The 20,964-nt window shown below is 39.1% G+C and overlaps 1 protein-coding gene across 3 annotated transcripts in view; it reads left to right on the top strand.

Moving 5' to 3' along the window:
* Nucleotides 1–20,964, top strand: part of LOC107511144 (synuclein alpha interacting protein) — a 140,523-nt gene that overhangs the window by 64,608 nt on the left and 54,951 nt on the right. For all 3 annotated transcript variants that reach the window (XM_016145297.2, XM_016145299.2, XM_016145295.2), the window contains exon 2: nucleotides 12,768–12,870. In XM_016145297.2, the coding sequence (XP_016000783.2) occupies nucleotides 12,814–12,870 (57 nt within the window). In that variant the 5' untranslated portion in view covers nucleotides 12,768–12,813. The remainder of the gene's footprint in view (nucleotides 1–12,767; nucleotides 12,871–20,964) is intronic.

Below are 20,964 nucleotides of genomic sequence, written 5' to 3'. Positions count from 1 at the left end.
TCAGGTTTTCTCTTTCCTCATCAGTGAAATGAGAATGATTAGGTGAGGTTAACTTTGTAAAGCCAAACATCAACATAGGGTCTGGGTCAAATTGGTATTAAATGGTAGCCAATATGAACATTATTATTGTGTTATTACTGTTATTTGTATTTTTATTAACTCAGCCTTTTTAACTGACTGCAGTTGACACTTAGATAATGGATATTTCTTAGGGAAGAAAAATGTGTGGGGACTCTGAATTGGTTAACTGTCTTAGTAGCCAATTAGGGACATGGGGTTTAATGAGAAGTGTCAGCTGCCTAGGCTCATCCTCCCCAAAATGGAATTGTGGGGCGTAGCTTTTTTATGTGCTCACACATACCCTTACTAACAGGATTGTTGAGTACCAAATACCGATCTTATCCTTGTGTAGATAAAATATCAGCTAATTTCTTATTACCCTAATCTTTCTCTTTTTTTAGGCTAGTGTTATCCCAGTAAAACAACTCTTCCCATACCAAAATACCTGACTTGTAGCATTTGCTGATTTCCATGGTGTAAATATGCCCAGCATACCCATTTTCAGGCTCCCAATATGAAGTTACTGAACACAGAGTTGGAAAGATATGTGCATAATCACCCAAGTTGGTGAAAGCAAGCTCCAGGACACTACTGGGTCAGACTGAAGCATATGTTGTTACAGTAGGGGATAGGATGATTGACAGCAAAAGTTACAAGCAAATACAGTTGAGGGAAAGTAGTTTGTCCCCAGAATGGATCATTGGGACATACTTGGCCAACCAAATTCATGCACAAAGTGAGTTAATGCCTGATTGCTTGAGCAACATGTTTCAGTGCCATTTTTTCTGCCCTTACTCTGTACTCTCCAATCATACTGAGGACAGATCTTTTCCTAGCCTCTTATGCTCTAGGGAGGGGAAGTCTGCCTAATCACTTCCTTCCTCCCTTGCTTCCTTCTTTATTCCCTTCCCTACGGCCTTCGCAAGTATTTTCTATCATCTCTTTTGTACTCCTAACAACCACTCGAGATCACCAGCACAGGTAAGAGTATTCCTGCTTTCCAGAAATGGTAGAGAAAACAGAAAACTGCTATACTTTATAAATCTCTATTATGTATTATCATCATTGGTAATTTGTCATTTTGTTATCCGGAAATCTTCATTATCATTCAGACACCCACACTTCTTTAATTTTTTTTTCCTTAGTGGAGAGGGTAACTTCAACCTCTGTCCACCTTTCCTTTGCTGTCACAAATTTAATTTTATTCTCTCCTTCATTGTTGTTGACATGTATCTAGGAAATTGCATTACAGTGCTATAAATACATTTCTAAGAACATTTATTTATTTATTTTCTCATTCATTCATTCATTCATTCATTTTTACACCTACAGCACCTGGTCTTCCTAGGTAGTCTCCCAACCAAGTACTAACCAGGTCCAACCCAGCTTAGCTTCCGTAAGAACTTTTAATTAAGTGATAGTACCTAGAACTTTCTCATCATAGAGAAGTCTCCAACGATGATAAATCCTCTTGGGAAGCTCTCGTTTTTAGTGGCTCATCACTAGAGCAAGCAGAATTTTGTTACAGGCCATCTTTGAACTGTTAGGGAGATACCAATTGATGATTTCGTCAACATATAGTGGATTAAAAAAAAAAAAAACCCAGGTCTTCTCACTAGAGACCTCTTAAAAGTTATCTGAATTCCCTATGATTTAAACTGAACTAAAGACATTTGCGATAACTGATTTGCTAGTTACCATGAAGCCATCCGCAGATGTGCTTGAGATCACCACTTGTACCATATTCTCATCCTGTGAGTTTGGTTGGAAACGTGTGTTTATTTTATTCTAAAAGGAAGTACATCACTGGGCGTTTACAGACATCCTTTATTCTAATTTTCAGTCTTATATTTGTCCACCTCATTAAAAACTTGGTGGCTAATACCATGAAAATTGTTTACGTTTCTGGTTTTGTGTTGGATTCAGTTGGCTGCAAAGTTATGCACTTCATGGCAGCCCTGACGACTTCAGTGGCCATCTGGTTCATGTCACACTTTGCAGTGCTCTGCCACCAGAAGCTTGACCAAACTGCCCATCCCTCAAGTGAGGCTCCAAACCTGGACCATCAGATACATTCCTTGAAAATGATTTCCGCATGTTGGGTAGCTGTGTGGTAGTGTACATCCCAGTTTTACTTCATACTAGAAAATCTGAATATTTGACTGCTAGAAATGATACACGCCCCTTGTTCACTGACAGGATTTACATGGGTTGCCTAATTGACTTGGGCAGCAGGCAGGTAGAGTTTTACTATGAGAAAATATTTTTAGTTCTGATTGATATTCTTCCTTCAGCCATCTTAGTCTTCATCTGTTTCTGGATGTTTCTTCTCCTTTTGGAAAGAAAGAAGATGACATATGGTGACACCTGGATTAGAGATGATGATTCAGAAATTGAAATCCTTAGAGGGGCCAAGTTTAGTATTTTATTAATGAGGGTGATCACTGCACTTTAGATTTCTCACTATATCTTAGTCTGTTTCTTAAAAGACTTGGCAACTTGTGTCTTTTTTCCAGCTGTTCTCACAGCCCTCTCTACAGGCTTCTCTGCTCTTAGTCCTTTCTTGCTTATGCTAGTAAATTACAAACTGAAGTTGGTGTCTTTCTGGGATGCCAAAGAGAAAAAACCCGCACCACAGCCTGCAAATGCTATTATTTACCCATACGCTTAATGGCAAAACAAAAACAAAAACAAAAAAATTTCCTTCATTTTAATCAGTGGGAAACTGTCTCACATCATTGGAAGATGCAGCTAAGGTTTCCGTGGCCGTCATCATAGGCAGTTTCTGAAAGGGGGACTAGAAGATTGACTCCTTCTCATAAACAGACTTCTGAGGGAAACTGTGCAAAAAGAATATGTATTAACACTAAGTTGTTAGTTTAAGGTGAATAGTCATCACATTTGTTGTTTAGAACAATACTAAGATTTTTTAAATGTAGAAGTTATAAAGCGAGTCAACAATGATCATAGCCTGGAAATGAACTCAGCATAACAAACAATATATTGAGTATTTACCCTGTGCAATGTATTGTTAAAAAACAGCAGACTGTTGAAACTGGAAGACACGTCCTAGCTGAATTCCTAAAGGTACTTAACAGTAACCTTGTGTTTTCATCTTATATTTTTCTTGAAATGCTTTGACACATATTGGAGATGCATTACTTAAGTATGCAATCTTTAATTAAGTTTTAATCATCATAACAACTCATCTAAGATGGAAGCAGAATTTGTTCATTTTCTTTCCATTAACTATCTTTAGTAAATTATGGCTAGATAAAAGCATTGGATTAAAGAATTAGTGTTTGCTAAATTATACTCTATGTGCATGTATAGATATGAATAGACATTTAGCCCACTATACTTGCTTAATCTTCTCAATATCAAACTATACTCTTATTTCCTCTTGGTTATTAAATTGGTACATTGTAATTAGAAGAATTGATAACATCTTCATACTCTGATTTCTGGATTTGGCATCAATAAAAATTAGCATATCTAAATGATAATTTTAATTTAAAATACATGGTCAGTATTTTATTTTTCAGTTAGCCAATGCAGCCATGTGGACTGCTTCAGATTCAATGCGTAATTATTTAAAATTATACTGTAGTTCTAGTTAGTGGATGACCCTACATTGAGATTCTTGCTCTAAAAAGGCTACATCTAAAATTATAAACCCAGATCTCATTAACAAGAGAAACTTAGGACATCTTTGATGCCATGAAGTGCTATGGAGAAAGGAAATTTTAAAGTAACCGAGACCCACATTCTGTAGAGTTTTATAAGACAATGTCTGTCCTTTGTATAGCACTGGGGAGTCTCTCTCTCTCTCTCTCTCTCTCTCTCTCTCTCTCACGCGCACGCGCGCGCGCGCGCACGCACGCATGCACACACACATGATTTAAGACCTTCCGAGGTTTCTGGGTGGTCTTCATGGGAAATGCTTAGTCAAGTCCACTGAGGCAGTTTAATCAGAAGGGCACTAGGCATGGATCATGTATGATGAAGTTAACATCTGTGGAGATGGGGAATGTGAGAAAGAGGTCACCATCTTTTAATTAAGTGCAGATGTAACCAGGGCTGGAACAAGTCATTGATCTTAGGTAGTAGTTCTCAAATGTGGTTCCTTGGCTGACAGAATCAGCATTACCTGGGAACTTGTTAGAAATGTAAGTTCTCAGGTCCCAATCCAGATCTGCTGAATCAAAAACTCCTGGAGTTGAACCCAGAAATCTGATGCCCATGCACACTAAATTTTGAGAACTGCTGGTCTGGGGTCGCTTGGAAGTTTAATCCTCACAAATGTTGAGAGGTGTGAGAACGAAGCCAAGACAAGTGACTCCTGATGTAGTCTTTAATGCTCCCCGTGCATATTGCTATTATGTCTACTGTCTAAAATAGGAATCAGGATTGTCATCTGTGTTCTACACATTCTCAATAATAATTGCCAAACAAATACACTGTAGAAATCAAGCAGTCTTTGCAAAACCAGGAGTAAAGCATGAGCACTTCAGGTGTGCCAAAAACTTGGAACTCGGATTTAGATAGTTTCCTGTACATAACTGAGTAAGGGATCCAGTTCCCAAATTATTCCATAGTTCCTTTCCAGAAGCCCGTGTAAGACACAGCTGGCTTAAGCCCAGGCTCAACTTCCTAGTGCTAGAAATGTTTCATTTTTCTTCCCAGATATTTTCTTTTTGTTTGGGCCTCATTAGGTCATAGTTTCGTCCTTGTGGAATTGATAAATTTACATCTACAACAGAGTGTAAATCATATTCTCACTGAATGAACAACATTCCAGTTCTCTCTCTCTCTCTCTCTCCTCTCTCTCTCTCTCTCTTTCTCATTCTTTTCCTCTTCCTCCCTCCCTCCTTTCCTCTCCTTCTCCCTTATCCTCCAATTTCATTTACATTCCCAGTGGGATCAGGATAGTAGATGAAGTAGGATAAGGGAAGTTCAACAGAGGTTGTCATTGTAGCACCCTGGAGGTGGGTTCAAATGGGTCAAGACTGTCCTGTCCTGAGCTTGTGGTTTGGGTTCAGGGATGTTTCCACTGCTATCTCAGACCACATAGAATCTCTGTGTTAGAACGTCATCTGTGTCTTTTTCCCAATGTGTGATTCTCATTTTTCTTCCTCAGAGGGTCCCTCTACATCTCTATATGAACAATTTCTTGCTGGGATTGTTGTGATCTCATAAAGCTACCCACTCCATGTCAGCCTATTCCAAGTGTCACTAGTAGGAAGTCTTTCCTGAGATCAGAATTCCTGAAACCCTAAAATCTACCCTTGAAGTCAAGTTCTCCTTTTACCTGATGTCTCTTTAGAATCTTAGGGTGAGGACAGAGTGCTTGTATCTTCTCCAAGTTAGACATTTCCTTAACTATGCTACATGAGGCAGAGTTTTCCAACTGCTGGCTGTCTTGGCTTCCTTACTTTGTCTAAAGTAAGGGTACAGTCCAGTTTACCTTAGCCTTCCTAAGAAGTGGCATCCAGCACTGAACACAATATATTTTTTATTAGGTTTATGTGTTTATATATTTTTATCTATTACACATTCTTTTTATCTTCTCTTGTGTATCGACTGTGAGCATGAATTCCTTCCTTCCTTTTTTCAAAAAGAATTTTAAATGTTAAACTCATTTTGTTAAACACATCCACACAAATATAAGTTTAAAATACCTTTACATCTCTGCCTCTGAGCTTAAAACTAAGGTCTTTTCAAGCTCTGACATTCTAGTATAAGTTGGTTCATGCTCAGTATTTAGAATTCAGAAATAATGAAATGACTCTCAACTCATTTGCAAGAATTTTAAACTGTAAAGCTATGGCTGAAAACTACAAGGTCAACCTTTATTCAAATTTGGGAGAGCAGTCCTGATTTAGAATGAGTACAGTGCTGTCTTACTTGCCTTATTAATAAGATACAAGGAAAGATGATCATTATCAGATTATCTTTGAAGATGAAGTATTAAACCAAGTGGCTGTGGAATATAATATTTCATAGACTAGTTCAGGGATATGCATGGCAAGGTATGTTATAGATGCAAAGGTTCATACAGTTTCTTTCATGATGATAGTCATGCCTGCCATTTCTGTTTAGATTCTGCCAGAAAGAGGAAAGAGCAATTTCTTTGGAGTTGCAGTTCTTGAACACCAAAAAACAATGCAATTCAGGGCTGAGGCTGTCTATGGAATTCAAAGACATGCCCATGTTTCAGAGCAATCTTGGGGGTGAATCAGTAGGGCTCTGGACTCGTTATTGGGAAGTGGTTTGTCTGAGCTGGCGCTGCCCCTACTTTGTAGTACATAACCTTGGCCAAAACATTCTTGAGTTTTGCTGTCTGTAAAATAGGAAGAATATGGTTGTGAATCGCAATGCACTCCCGCTGTCTCCCTCACAGAGTTGTAATAAATAAAGTCCAATAAAAAAAAAATCTGGAAGATGGTTGAAAAAAATAAAATCTTTGACACAGGTAAAGTGTTACTTTACCACTGCAGTTTCGGCAAGCTGAAATAAGAGAGAAAAGCAAAGTGAACATCAAAAGTCCTCGTTATGTGTCTGTGAAGCAATTACAGAACCTCTCTGAGGCTTGGTTTCTTTGGATCCACAAAGGAGAATTTAAAGATATATGTTTCCCAGGGTCTTTGTAAAATATATATGAGAGAGCATATGGAAAAGCATCTGGTCCTAGACCTTGGCACAAAATTTTGGTTCATGAGTATTTTGGGGGCGTTCAAACAGGAAATGCAGTGCCCCTTCCGTTAGTGCTGGTAAATGTCCCCTGTTTGATAGCAAACATTCACTTGTATTTTCTCCAAACAAGCCAGAAATTTTGATGTTCCAAGATGTACTCTGTTTATAATCTGGCTTTGGAAATCTTCCCTCGTCTACCCCAATTTATCACCCTAGCTTGGACCTCACTTTTCAAGACCCCTGTTTGTAGGAAAAGAAAAGCTCAATCAGCGCTAAGTCAGCGTTATTCATCTTTTTGGAAATTCTCACCCCCAGGCCTTCGCTCCTGCTGTAACTACTGCCTGAAGGAGCCGCCCCTACAACTCCCTCACTTTTCATAACCTCTTCCTCCGGCTTTCAGCTTAGACCGCACCTCTACCAGGCAGTCTTCCCTTATCTCCAAGGTCTAAGTTAGGTGCCTCAGACTCCTGTGTACTTATTTGTCTATTCGCATTGTGTCGTAATGGCCTGTTTGGTTGTCTGTCTCCTCTCTGCTGTATTTGTATGCTCCCTGCAGGCACAGAGTGCAGTGTAGATCTTATCAAGCATGTACATGCAGCAACAGTCTGTGAATGAAATCCACAGAGCTCACGCTTGCCCCGCGTTCTCCTCATGTGTACTTCTTGGCTCTCCTTCAGTTGCCTCCTTCCCGTAGAAATGTCTTGCCTCTATCATTTTTTCTGCTTCAGGACTAGACATTTAGTGACTGCCATGCTTCTGGCCACTGTTAAATCAAAGAGTGAAAGAAACGGAATCCAACATTTGGAATGAGTTGCTTCCTTGCCAGCCAAGCTACTGAGCCAACCATGGACAACATTTCATATATTCCACGTTTTTCCACCCAAGCATTCCAGTACTTAGTTTGTAATTATTTTTTGAGCTCTTGTTATATTAAAGAAAGCCCAGTGTATCTACGTGCAGGCTTTCAAACTGAAAATTTATCCCAGTACAAATTTGTCTGTGTGTGTGCACACACACATGTGTGTGTAGGGGTGTAGGGAGCTGCTGTGTTTTCCCAAGTATTGGTGAATTAAAGAGTAAAGAAAGAAGTTGTAATGCAAATTGATTGGAGTTACCTCATCACCAAATGTACTCTACTCGTTTATTTTGACAAGTCTTAACTTACTTTTAATTACCGGGCCTCATAGTTTACATGGTAAATGTAGCAATAGTGATTTTGGCAGAAAAGAAGAAATCTGTGTAACACGAGCCTTCAGAATGAGTCCATGCTGACTCCTTGTAAAATGGAGTGAGGCAATTCATTTTAAGAAGAATTTCAGTAGAGCAATTTATGTGATATGTGACTATAGTCACAAATCAGTAAGCCTTTTATGAGCCAAGCACACCAGAATGTGTATGTTAAATGAGTGTAGCTTCTCAAAGAAATTTTGTTGGCCACTCCAAGCTTTTTCCAGTGATGCTGCCATTACCCAACAGATTTTTGGAAGTCTCCATTTGGAATTATATTCAGACTCAGTTTTCAAGACACAACAACAACAACAAAAAAATTAAAAATATCACTCAAAAACCAGAATACTGGAGGAAGAGGCTATTTTTTAAATTGCTTGCCTACTTTTTATTATCCAGTTGGACTCTAAGTTACATTGAGCTCTTTCCCAAATTGAATCTTCCCTTGAAGGAATCGTCGGCCCATGACTGAGGCCACTCATGAGAAGGTGACATGGTGTTGATAGACCCATTAGGGCCATGAGCCCCTCCCACACACTTTAACAAGCACTGGAGGGACTTCTGTTCTTGGCAGTTTATCAAAACTCAGTGAGAGTAGGAAAAATCCTACAGGCATTGTGTATAATTGATGCTGATTCTTTTGTTCTCTGTCGTCTCTAGCGGGGCATCAGTTTGGAGTTTGGGTAAAGTTTCTCCCAATGCTTTGGGAACGTCAGAAGAAGGGGCACGATGTGTACAGTTTCCACCGTGTACCCCTGTGTCTGCACATACTAATTATTTTTTTCTTTCCCTCCCTATAAATTTTTCTACCCAAATTGGTAGAGCTGAACCATTGGAAGATGTTTCCATTATCTTTCTCTACTCTCCCATCCGCTGCCCAATCTCCACCTTCACCTCTGTGTCCTCCATAAAAAATCAAACACACAACATACCTGCCTAATTGAATAACAAATTAAAAATTGCCAGCATCAATGAAGGGAATTTAAAAGCCCAACTGAGATGAAATGGGATCATTTCAATGAGTCAGCTGTATCTTGTGAGAGATGTGTTGTGGGTAAGGGGCCAGCAATACAAAAGAAAGCCCAAAGGACCTCAGTGAACTTGGGTCAGGGCTGATAGGCTGGGGTTCAGTAAAAACTTATAAATGACTGGGTCTTGAGATCCCAAGAGGCCCAGGGCCAACTATGATGCATATCAATAAAGTGTCATGTAAAGGGAAGCTGAAAAATATCTTTGATTTAGGAATAACCCCACTCTCATTGTCCTTGAGTAAGGTTGTTTCTCCTGCGTCCAAGCCACTGGTCTCGCCAGATGGAGGATGGCTTCGGTCATTTTCTGGGCTTGCACTTGGCACAGCTCGCCCTTCCCGTCTAGTCATAACAGTGGAGTGGCACCATGTAAACCCACAACGCCAATCACAACAAGGCAAGAACCCTTCCTTCCTCCAGTTGTAAAGGGAGGGAAACATAATCTCCACCTTGTAACATTTTATGATGTTTGTGAAGGTTTTCTTTTTTTAGTTCTAAGAGATAGAATGTAGGCTCTGTAAAAGCACAAATTGTAACATGCTGGCAGTTTATTTGTGAGAACTTTTATTTTGCTGCTGTTGTGGTATGAGAATTTAAAACAATCTTAGAATACAAATTCAATCTTAGAATACAAATGAAGTAAACATTATTTGGCAGGAAAATTTTACAAAGTGAGGAGATGTTGGTACTTATTGTTTAATACTGAATTCCGTTGAAGAATCCAACACTCGAATGCCCCAAAGGCCAGGCAGGGTGGGTCAGTATGAAGAGCAGATGGATGGGGAGCTGGTGAACTGGGGAGCGGGCCTCGTGGACAGATAGGGGCAACTGCAGCTCAGCTAAAGCTAACTGTTGTCACGTGGACCTGTGCTACCACAGCTTCAGATATTTTTAAAGTGAAGCCAAAAGCCCAGAATTTTATGTGAAATCACCTAAGGTCTACCTGTTGGCAACTGATTCGATTATTTTTAAAATACTGCTAAGGCCAAACACATCATCACATCTGTAGGCCAGATTTGACTCTGGTGCGTGCCCTCTGTAGCTGTACATTCCATCAGAGCGGGGGTGTTCTTGGTCAGAAAAGGGGGTTCCATTGTAGGTGGTGTATGGAGTGGATGGTGCTGGGAGAGCAGCATGAGTAAAGCTCCCACAGCCCAGCTCAGTTTCCTTATCACGCTGATTATTTGTAGCCACTGCTCTAACCTGACCTCATCCTTCCCATAGCTTCCCTAATTCCTCAAACTGGAGTGCCCAGGGTTACCTGGTGCTCAATGGAAGGGCAGACAAGGAAGGAGGAGGCAGTGACCACTAGCACTACTGTGGACTCACCCTCTACTGAAAAGAAGCAATCAATGTTGGGAATGTGTGGCTGGGGTTGGTGAACCACAGGGATGTTTGCACGTTATAAATGAGGATATAATACTTTCAAAGTGGCACCTTGCAGGACAGAGCATTGAAACCAGACGAAAAGCATTAGGTTATAGATTGAACAAGGCATCTTAAAGGGGATGACTGCACATGGAGGCTCTTTAGGAAGTAAAGGAGAGTCCGGGATGCCTTGGATCCCTTAGGCTGATGCTAGACCATCCAATCCACTGAGATAAATATGAGCAGTGGCCCAGGTCTTCCTGTAACAGGCTAGAACTGTTGTAACTCTTGTGTTCTGGACTATAGAATAATCTCACTACCATCCTCCACATCCAAATGTAAAGATTTTCTGCTTTAATAACATGATTTATATTATGCACTGGATACATCCCATGAGAATGGCTACACTTGGATGTATATCGCTCTTTATATTGTCAGAACAACGCAAAACATGGGCTTAGTGATTATTTGTTAATTTACTTGGTTAAGATGTGTTCATTTGCATTTTGCTTTTAGTTTTGTATTTCCATATATGTGAAGATCCACGTGGTCCCCACTTTGATGCATGTTTTTCTGCTTCATCTCCCCATATTTCCATGTTTCTGGTGATATTTTTGTTCATACTCCATCCTGATACCAAGCATCATCTTTATGTTCACCAAAACCATGGGAATAGCCTATAAATCAACAATTCATTGTGGAAAACAGACTTAGTGAAAAGAAATTGGATTGAAGGAAAGTCTGTTAGCTGATGAGCTAGAATCCAGAGTCTGGATTGTCTCAGAATCCACCAGAATGGAAGAGGACATTATTTTGAGTAATTTGCAAATATGAATGTGTGTGTTTTTCTCCAAAAAGTTTTGTGAGGATTAGAGGAAAAGTGATATATGTTTTTTGTACCAAGCAATTTGCTTAAGAAACTATTTTTGGATTTCTATAAATAATAAAATTTCTGGATATATATACACATATATTAAAAATAAAAGTATGTTTTCATTTTAAACCTCACTGTGAGCTCAGAAGAACTTTTAATATTTATTCTAAATAGAAAATCTCATTTGAACATGGTAGTAGCATTCCTGATCTCTTCTTGGACCAATTCTGCATCTACTGTATTAAAAAAAAAAAAAAAAATGTATAAATGGTGCACGAGTGTGGGAAGGACAGGAGAGGAAACTCTGACAATTAAGTCAAGGGATGGGTTTGAGGTATGAGATGGCAAGTGATCATTACCCCCTTTATTGTAATTCTACTATTTGTGTAGCTTAAAAACAAACAAACAAACAAAAGCACCTCAAAATGAGAAAGCAATGCCTTCAGAGTAAGGGCTTCTTTTTTAGAAATAGGTATCTTTCATTCTTTATCTTACATTAATTAGCCAATTTTCACTGGCCTAGAATTATTTTCACTTTCCAGTAACGTATTCCTTCCTCTTTGGCAAAGTACCCCTTGATTAGAGAAGTGAAAGGTGAAGATAAATTACTTCTCATGTCTTAGTACATAAGGCGGTTTTTATAATAAAGACAAGTCACAGGAAATGGAATCTTTTCCACTATCTGAGAGCTGGCTCTGCGGAAGATAACTACGCACCGAGGCACTGCCAGGAGGGCTATATTTCTGTCCTTGACATCTGTAGGTGCCACTGCCACCGCTGTTGGTGATGATGATAAGTGATGAGAAAATGAACTAGGTGGTGATGTATCTTCCTTGACAGATTTAGAGAATTGCCACAGGCAGCCCCGAGGCAAGCGCTGCCTGAGGACATTCTGGCGCCTGCGGCAGGTCACTCTGGCACTGTCAGGCAAAGCTGTTAGAAGCAGGGGAGATGCAATAACTCCGTAGTATAAATCTCCATTTAGAGCCGTTTTTACAAATTTTTTTGAGGGGCGAACTGGAAGTTGACCTACAAATTCTGACATATCCATTACTGTTGGTGAGCTGGCGTCTGCCTTGTGTTTGTGTTATTACTGTGGAGGTTCAGTATTCATTGCTCCGTACACAGTATCCGGGGATACGCCCACATAAACATTTGAATATGGCTTTCCGAAGCTTTTGGGACTGCTCACTCCCAAAGCCCGACTTTCACCCAAGGTGTGGACTGCGCTAGGTGAGGGCTGGGTCAGTGTTAATATTGATCCCAGGGGAAGAATCTGAGCTAAATTAGTGCTCTAGAAAGACAGACAAGCAGGCACAAGTGAAGCGAAGCAGAGGACCGTGGGGCTGTGCTTCACCTTTCCTGAAAGCCAGGCTGGGGACAGAGGGGAGACGTCAAAGGCAGCACCAGCACCCACTTACCTTTCTCATTTTGTTTGTTTAAATGTAGATGCGGTTTTTGTGTATAAAACAGCTCATCTCTTTGCCTTTCTTTTCTGCTTCTGTCTTGTTCAGGAAGTTAGAAATATTTGACTTTACTCAAGATGTGCAAAGAAGAATAATGGAAGCCCCTGAATACCTTGATTTGGATGAAATTGACTTCAGTGATGACATATCTGTAAGTATTACTACATACAAGGAATGCTCTCAAGAGATCCTCCCTTCACCTACATGGGCTGCTTTTTCTATTAGTCTGAATATCCTAAACTCTTTCAACCTCATTTAGGACTTGACAGCAGATGTCCCATGTGGCGGGCAAAGTAGGGTTTTGGGGTCTCCTGGACCAAGAAGTGTATCCCGCCCACTTAACTGTGCATGAGCTTGGATAGAAAAGGCATTTAACTTCAAGGACTCCCATCCCTAATCTCTTTTGGTGTTGCCAAAATTATTCACTGAGTAAATGTATAAAGCGCCCACCTATAGTAGGTGCTTTCATATAGTTACTTATGTACATCATTAACTATATCAATGTTAATGCCCTTTATATGATGGCCGTGGCCCAGCCAGCATTCTCTGGTGATCACAAGCATATGAACTGAAGGATAGCCACATTATTAACTGATGAATAATAAGAAGAATCCATCTAATCAATGTAGGTTTCAAAGCACAGGTTGGATGCATGTTGGAGATATTGAGGAAGAGTTATGCATTATAAGGAGGGTACTAGCTGAATTCTGAGGCTCTGCTTAAGCCTGTAATGTTGTGGGCTGTGGAGCTTCTTAGAAATTATAGCTCTTCTGACTGGGTCATCGGCATGCACCCTGCTTAGAGTTGCTAGCGATTTATTCTGGGCCACACAGTCATTCTGCCATAGAGGCCAACCAGTAAACATACTGGTCTCCTTCACCCTCCCAATCAAACTGGATGATGAAAAGATTGCTGTTTTTTAACTAGTCATATGACGTCTCTTCCTAGAACTGCCAAGGTCACAATTTTCCACCTTACTTTTCAATGCTTCCTCCAGTATGGAGCTTTGGGTCACCACTAAAAATTGTCTCTAAAAGATAAGCTTACTTTAACATGCCTCTGGCAACAGCATTATTCCTCTCCTGCACTCCTTACTTTGAAGTAAAATTTGCATACTGTACATAAAACTTGGATTACTGGGATGAGTTCGATGAGTGATCTAACCAATACCACCTTGGGTGAATCTTCTTCATACCAGGAAAATGGGATTTCAGCCTTTCCCTAACTCAGCTTTTAGATAATTTTATTAATCCTTGTTAAGCCCAATGTGAAGTGAGTTTCTTCCTTCTCACAATGCCTGTCTCTGTCTCTCTCATTTTAAATTACTGTGATTGACTTAAAAGTGTTCAGAGCGTGGTTCTTTTATAACTACTCCCCTCAAGGTATTATTAGCTGAATGGGGGAAAGTGAAGAAAGTGAATGATAGTATGAGGAGGTACAGGTAGGGTGGAAGTGTTTTAGAAAGGGAAGCTTGTGTTATGATCAAGAATTTGCGGGTAGCTCTCTGAGCTTTGATAGAGAAGTTGCATTTTAAGAGCATAAGTTTTGAAGGCACCAGTCCAGGTTTTGGACTTGTACTGACTTTTGCTGGCCAGAACACATTAGTTTCACCACTCTGAGACACTCACCTAACTTTTAAGGTTGTATTTTGGGGGATTGAGTGAAATAATAATATATATGAAGCGCTTAGCTTGGCACACAGTAAGTTGCTCTTAAAAATGGTAGCTTTTGTTATTATTTCAATGAATAATACAATAATATTTATATGACCAATGGTGAGGAAAGAACTCAAGGGAAAAGACCAGGCACCATGTCAAGACTTTAAAAAAAAAATGCACGATAATAGAGCAGTTATTTTTTTTTACAAAAGAATTTACAGTATTTACAGAAGAATCATCTGGCAGCAGCCCATAATGTTGATGAATTAGGACTCTCACTTAAAAGATAATAAAATATATTAAGCAATAACTGAAGCTGTTTAGCAAGTTGGGATACAAGATTATGCAATAGTTGAGCCTCTATAACTCCACCACTGTGAAACATAAAGATATTCATCTGTAATTGTGTAACTACACTTAAACCTCCTCCCTCCCCACTTTAATTACATTTCTGTTGTTTGGATCTTTAACTTATATGTCAGAAGGAAAAAAAACACGAAACCATGCTAATGGCTAACATTCATTGAACACTTACCATGAGATAGGCATTATCTTATTTAATCCTTACAATAACCCTATGAAGAAGGTACTTATTATTATCACCTTCATTTTACAGATGAGGAAACTGAAGCATGGAGATGTTACCTAACTTGTTCACAGTCACCCAGCTAGTTAGGAGCACTTTGAGTGAAGTATATCCTATTTTAGCCGCAGTATTTTGACTGCCTTTCCAAGATGAGAACAGTCTGTCGCAGTGGCCCTCTCCAGAGTCCTCACCCTCTAGGGGAATATTTGGCAATTCCTGGAGACATTTTTGATTGTCATAACTGGGGACATGCTAGTGGTATCTAGTGGGTAGGGACCAAGGACGCTTCTCAACGACTTAAAATGCAGAGGAAAATCCCCTACAACAAAGAATTATCTGGCCTAAAATGTTGAAAGCACTGAGGATGAGCAGTCCTGACCTATTATATACTCATGTGAAACTGAAGAAGCTTGACTTTGACTGTCAGCCTCTCTAATGTTGTCGATTATTTCATAATTGTTCAAACTCATGCAGGTTTAATACCTTAAATGTGTCAGATCATATTGTTCTTATATAATGACTTCACAGGGAAAGCAGTAGAGATAACCTCTTAAGTATTGAAACAGTTGTTTTCAGCCTATTAGGTTAACTAGGAGCATTAAATGTTATAGCAGCTCTAGAAGCTAAATGGAGACTATTCAGATGCTGACATCGAAATATGAAGATGTGTCCCACTTGCTAATTCATTGGCTTAAGAAGAAATGTAGCCTCCCATAAATATGTCTTTATTTTCCACCGTAAACTTCTGTCTCTGACAGCCCTTAAGCCTCTTTCCTGGCTAAGTGGCAAGATTGGGGAGGACAATGCACAATACATTTGGAAAAGGTGTTTGCTAAGAAGATGCCCAAGTTTAAAACTGCTCTTCTTCCTCTCCAGCCATAGCCCTATTATGTCATCTAGGCTTTCTGTTTCATGATTTTTTCCTCTGGTCATGAGCCTGGCTCTTGTTTTAATTAAAATACAAGCTGTATATTGGTACCAAAAAAAAAAAAAAAAACTGGAACTTTTTTTGCCTTTACCTAATGAGACAAAACACAGAAGGCATTCAAATTATTTTGAAGTTTCCCAGACTCTAAAACAATGCTCATCCTTTGCAAAATGCAGTTTTTAAACTATACGTTCTTGTGACCCTGCCGTCCAAAAGAGCAGAACATTGTGCAATAATTGCAGATCTGCGGGGGAGATGGCGACACACACAAACACAGGTTCAAAGTAGGGCTTTTCTGTCACTGCAAATGGGTTTGTAGATTTCTTTCTTTATTCATACAGAAGCCAGATCCCTCCATTTTAAAGAAGAAAAATGCTCTAGAACACTATTTTACCATAGGGTTTTTAGTAGGTATGGTGGTGTATTTATTTTATTAAGAGAGGCCAATTTGCTGTTCTCAAAAATAGTATTAACACAGGACCGAACACAGCACAGGCCAAACCGTGGATCATTGAAGGGCTTCACTCATAGCCACTAAATGTTGACTTTGCCATGCAGTACATAGAGCTGTTTAAGTCATTATCTTGTTTAAGCCTCGGATCAACTCTGCAAAGCAGGCCATATTTTAATCCCCTATTTAGTAGATTAAGAAAATAAGGCTTAAAGAGCTCATATGACTTTCACGAGGTTTCAGATAGGTAAGTATGGGGTCAGGATTTAAACACAGAACTCTCCCCCTTCCGAACGAACAACTTGGTTGAGTAGTAAAATCTCTGGACCAGTCATCTCACCCATTACTGTCCCTAGATAGGCACCGAAGCAATTGCAAATAAATTTTTGGAACTAATGGAGTTGGTATATGTAAAATAAAATAAATAAAATAAAATAAATAAAATAAAGTAAAATAAAATAAAATAAAGAGAATTTAGGCCAATCTCATACTTTTACTTTACTTCAACTTTACCATTTATAAATTAATAATCATCTCTACCTATTGCCCTGGATTTTATGGAGAAAATTTGAAATTTTATATACGTATATATGTGAACATATACCCACATACTTTTATTCATACACAAATATATACACACTTATTCAAATACCTACATGTAGATGTGTATATATACATATACATATACATGCGTACACACATGTGATTATGTGTACACAAACAAATACAAGTAAGGAAAATATTCTATTCCCCTGCATAGGAATTTTTGTTGCCTTCAGTATCATTGTGACTGCAACTTTGGTGAACATTGACGTTTTTTTGTAATTGCATAAACTATTTTTTTTGTGCAAGTCAAATGAAATCAAGTTAAATAAGTGTCCTTCCACTTTACTTTTACTATCCCTTTTGACCTAAGACCGTGCAACCTAGAGTAATAGTACAGAATTATGTGGATTCAGTTTTCTAAGGTGTTTGAACTGTTATCTGATAGAAAAATCAATTCTTATGGCAAACAAATCTCACTTGCAATGAGTTTTCATATTTTTCATCCTATAGATCTAAACTACCTACCCACCTCTGTTTTGTGTGTACCACCTTTTACTCAACTCAGTCCATTGATACTTCCCAGATTTCATTACATTTTAACAAAAAGCCATTTCTCAGCAATGGGAGACCTTGAGAAAGGACATGTATTGCTTATGAAGTGGACTCAGACAAAGAGTTGGGCAGGTAAAGAATGCAGTTTTTGCCCTGATTTTAGGTGTGATAAAGAATATAAAGATATGAAAGATACAAAGAACCTGGCTTGCCTGTCCTCTCTATCAAGGAATCCACCTGAGTAAGATCCTATTATACTTTCTTCTCTGCTTCCTAAAAGGTTGACCAAGCATTTTATGTGGTGTCTGGTCGCTTCAATACCTTCTTAAATGTCCCCATCTATTAGCCCTGCCCTTTCTAGCAATCATCTCAGTATGATCTATTTTCATCAAATGTTCAAATGTTCTTTTTGCAATGTCCTGTATTCAAGTCTAAATTACCTCTCATTCTTCTCTTTTGCAGCAGACCATTATCAAAAACCTCATGCCTCATTCTAGTGTTGGATGTCATATGTCTTGTTTTCTTAACCACTGCCAGGAAAGGAATTAGGAATAATCTAACCCAGAAAAGATGAATTATAAATTCATGTCCCGTTGCTAGTGTTACAGCCCAGGTCTGGAATCCAGGCTTCTGACTTCAAATCTTGAACTAGACATCCCTTTCTGAGCAGGTAGAAAGCAACCTTAGAAACAGAATAATTTCCAAAAAGAATGAGCAATGCCAGATTTTTTAATTCGCTCTTTTACTCCGCAGATAGCCCTAAAAGTTTTGATCTTGCTTGATAGTCATATCACTTATTAGATTGACTATGCAGGTCATTTATATGAACTATTTACCTTCTATGCATAATTAAATTGTATGCCAGTCTGTTCTTCAACAAGTGTTCATTAAACATTTACAATATACTAAGCATGGTTCTAGGCTTGGGGTGAATGACATAGACTTGGTCTGTGTTCTCACAGAGTTTACAGTACCCTATAGTAACAGTTGAGCAGATTATTAAATGTTGGGTTAACTTCATGGTAGGTCACATTTAATTTCAATATTGAATTCCATCCTTGACAAGCAGTCATTATATTTGGTGGTGATTGACTGTTGATTCACAGTTAAACTAGATTATTGTTGAAGCTGAGCAAGGATTATGTCCAGCATCTGCCCTACTGCAAGATAAATAAATATCTTTTGTAATTCTTTTGTAATTTTTTCCTTTAATAGTTACCATTACTTCGGCTTCACTTTAAAAGCTCTTTTTTTTTTTGATACTTTATAATGTAAATAATAATAATAGCTAGCATTCATTTAACATTTACTATGCATCAGATACTTGTACCCATGTTTTACATTTTTAGGTCATAGTCTCTACAGTCATGTTCTGGTGAACAGTGTCTGTTTTACATATGAAGAAACTGACATACAAAGGTTAAATAACTGAGATTAATTAGCCAGAAAATGGTGAAGCCAGGATATAGTATGTGCAGTCTAGTTCTAGAATCCACATGTATAACTACTGCATTGAAAATGACTTCTACTGGGCCCTTTGGTCACCTCTGGCCATCCCTGTTCTCCCACGGCACTTCTCACAGTAGGAAGGGGTCAGTGAATACTGTGATCTCACCACCTTTACCAATGTGGACTTTCATCTTTTGCCTGTCTACACATATTAACATTACAATAGAGTAATTCCTGGTATACTCAATATGGTCGAAAAGTTTCTGAGTTTTCCCAAATACTAACCACAAGCAATATCTTAGTATGAAAGAATTTATTATTAAATATTTAAAACTTTGGAAGATAGGATAAAAACAAGGAACAAGAGCAAAAATCAAATTCATTTGAAAATAAAATTATTTATAATACTATTCTTGAATGGAGCCTAAATAGTAGAGAGAAATGTATTTAAGGCAGACGGGGATGGACATGTGAAAATGTAGATTACCGGTGTCTTTACATAGGGGTAGTGGTTGAAACTGTGGGAGTTGGTATGTTCACCTATGAAACAACGAATGTGGAAAGAGAAGAATGTTCCAGGAAAAACTGTGCATAAGTATGTCCTGCAAAGAAAAAGAGTCTTCTGCAAAAGAAACTAGAAAGAAGTTTTCATAGATACAGGAGGCAAACGGAGTGGGGGGTGATTTACAGAGCTTACAAGAGGAAGTGGTCAATGGTGGGAAACAGGTCATTATAAAGAGATAGGTTGAAAAGTGCCCACTGGGTTTTCCAGTTAAGACTCATTGGTGGTCATAATAAGAGCAGTGCCTGCGAGGTCATGCGACAGAGGTCATGTGGCGGTGGAGTAAATGCAGAGGTAAAGAAGTAGAGACAAGAACCCAGGCAATTCTTTAAAACAGACAACTGTGGACACAAATGAGCAGGCAAGTCCATGGTCAGCTGGAGAAGCAATGTGTATGGAGGTGGTGGGGTACTTGTTTATTTTTATAGGATCAGAGGAGAAAGCTGATGTTGAGAGAGAGACTGAAGGAAAGGTCAGAAGAGGGCATGATGGCAGAGCCAGAGTCCAGAGGAGATAGGAGAGGAGACCCGAATACTAGCAGAGGGCTCTTAGTAGCACATCCTCAGGGAAGGGACAGTGGCGCATGATCAGTTATGGAGGGTGTACAGTTGAGATACCCCTTCCCGAATTAGAAGGGCAGGCCTTTGGAGAGGTTGCCAGATTTTTAGAAAAGTATGTTTCTGAAAATCTCATTTCAGCTGTGTGCCTTTGCTTTCACTACCAGCTTCACTTGTACACATTGTTGTCATTTTATTGTGTGCCTGTTGAGATGCCTGCTTGACTTTTGGAAAGCTATGTGAGAAATCATGAATTTCAGGATAGTTGTTTGGATGACTGGCTTAATTGTTTCTTTTGGAAACTTAATGAGACCTTAGTGTTTAAAAGTCTCTAGCTTGAAAAGGTGCTTGGGATTTTAGCTCTTTAATTTTCTGTGGCTCATTACCATTTGAGTAATGTCTACTTGTTCACCCAACTGGCTCCAGCTGTCAGGAGTAAGGGCCAAGGCGTTTCAGGTCTTAACAATATCTAGGGTGGTCAGGGGTCCCCATAGGCCAATGTAGAAATCACACACCGTTATTATGAATCCCATGTTTGTTCAAACTATTTTGCATGGCAGAGTGACAAAATTGACTGGCGTAGGCTGGGATGTGTAGGACTGTCTTGCATCATATCAACTCTATAGTTTGCGAAGCTAGGTTTCAGTGTCAACCCTTGGCTAAGGATTCTTTTGGATGTGGAAAGAACAAAGAGAGGCCAAATCATGTGCTGGGACAGGCTGATGTCTCCTTTCTTTCCTTCCAATCCCAGCTCAGTCCCCCTGTTCCTTCCTCATTTAATTCTCACATCTTGATTTTAAAGTCATGAGTAGATTGAAGGTGAGAGGTAAGGGCTGTGCTACACACGTGGAAAGCAGGTTAAAGAAAAGAGACAAAAACATTTAACATCATTTGACAGATTGCAAATTGACTTCACTTACATTAATCCTATATGATTATCTCTGTTCTATAGATAA

The sequence above is a fragment of the Rousettus aegyptiacus genome, unplaced genomic scaffold, assembly GCF_014176215.1.
Source record: "Rousettus aegyptiacus isolate mRouAeg1 unplaced genomic scaffold, mRouAeg1.p scaffold_m13_p_8, whole genome shotgun sequence".
Classification (NCBI taxonomy): domain Eukaryota; kingdom Metazoa; phylum Chordata; class Mammalia; order Chiroptera; family Pteropodidae; genus Rousettus; species Rousettus aegyptiacus.
The sequence above is the reverse complement of the archived record's forward strand: the minus strand, read 5'-3'. Positions and strand labels throughout refer to the sequence as shown.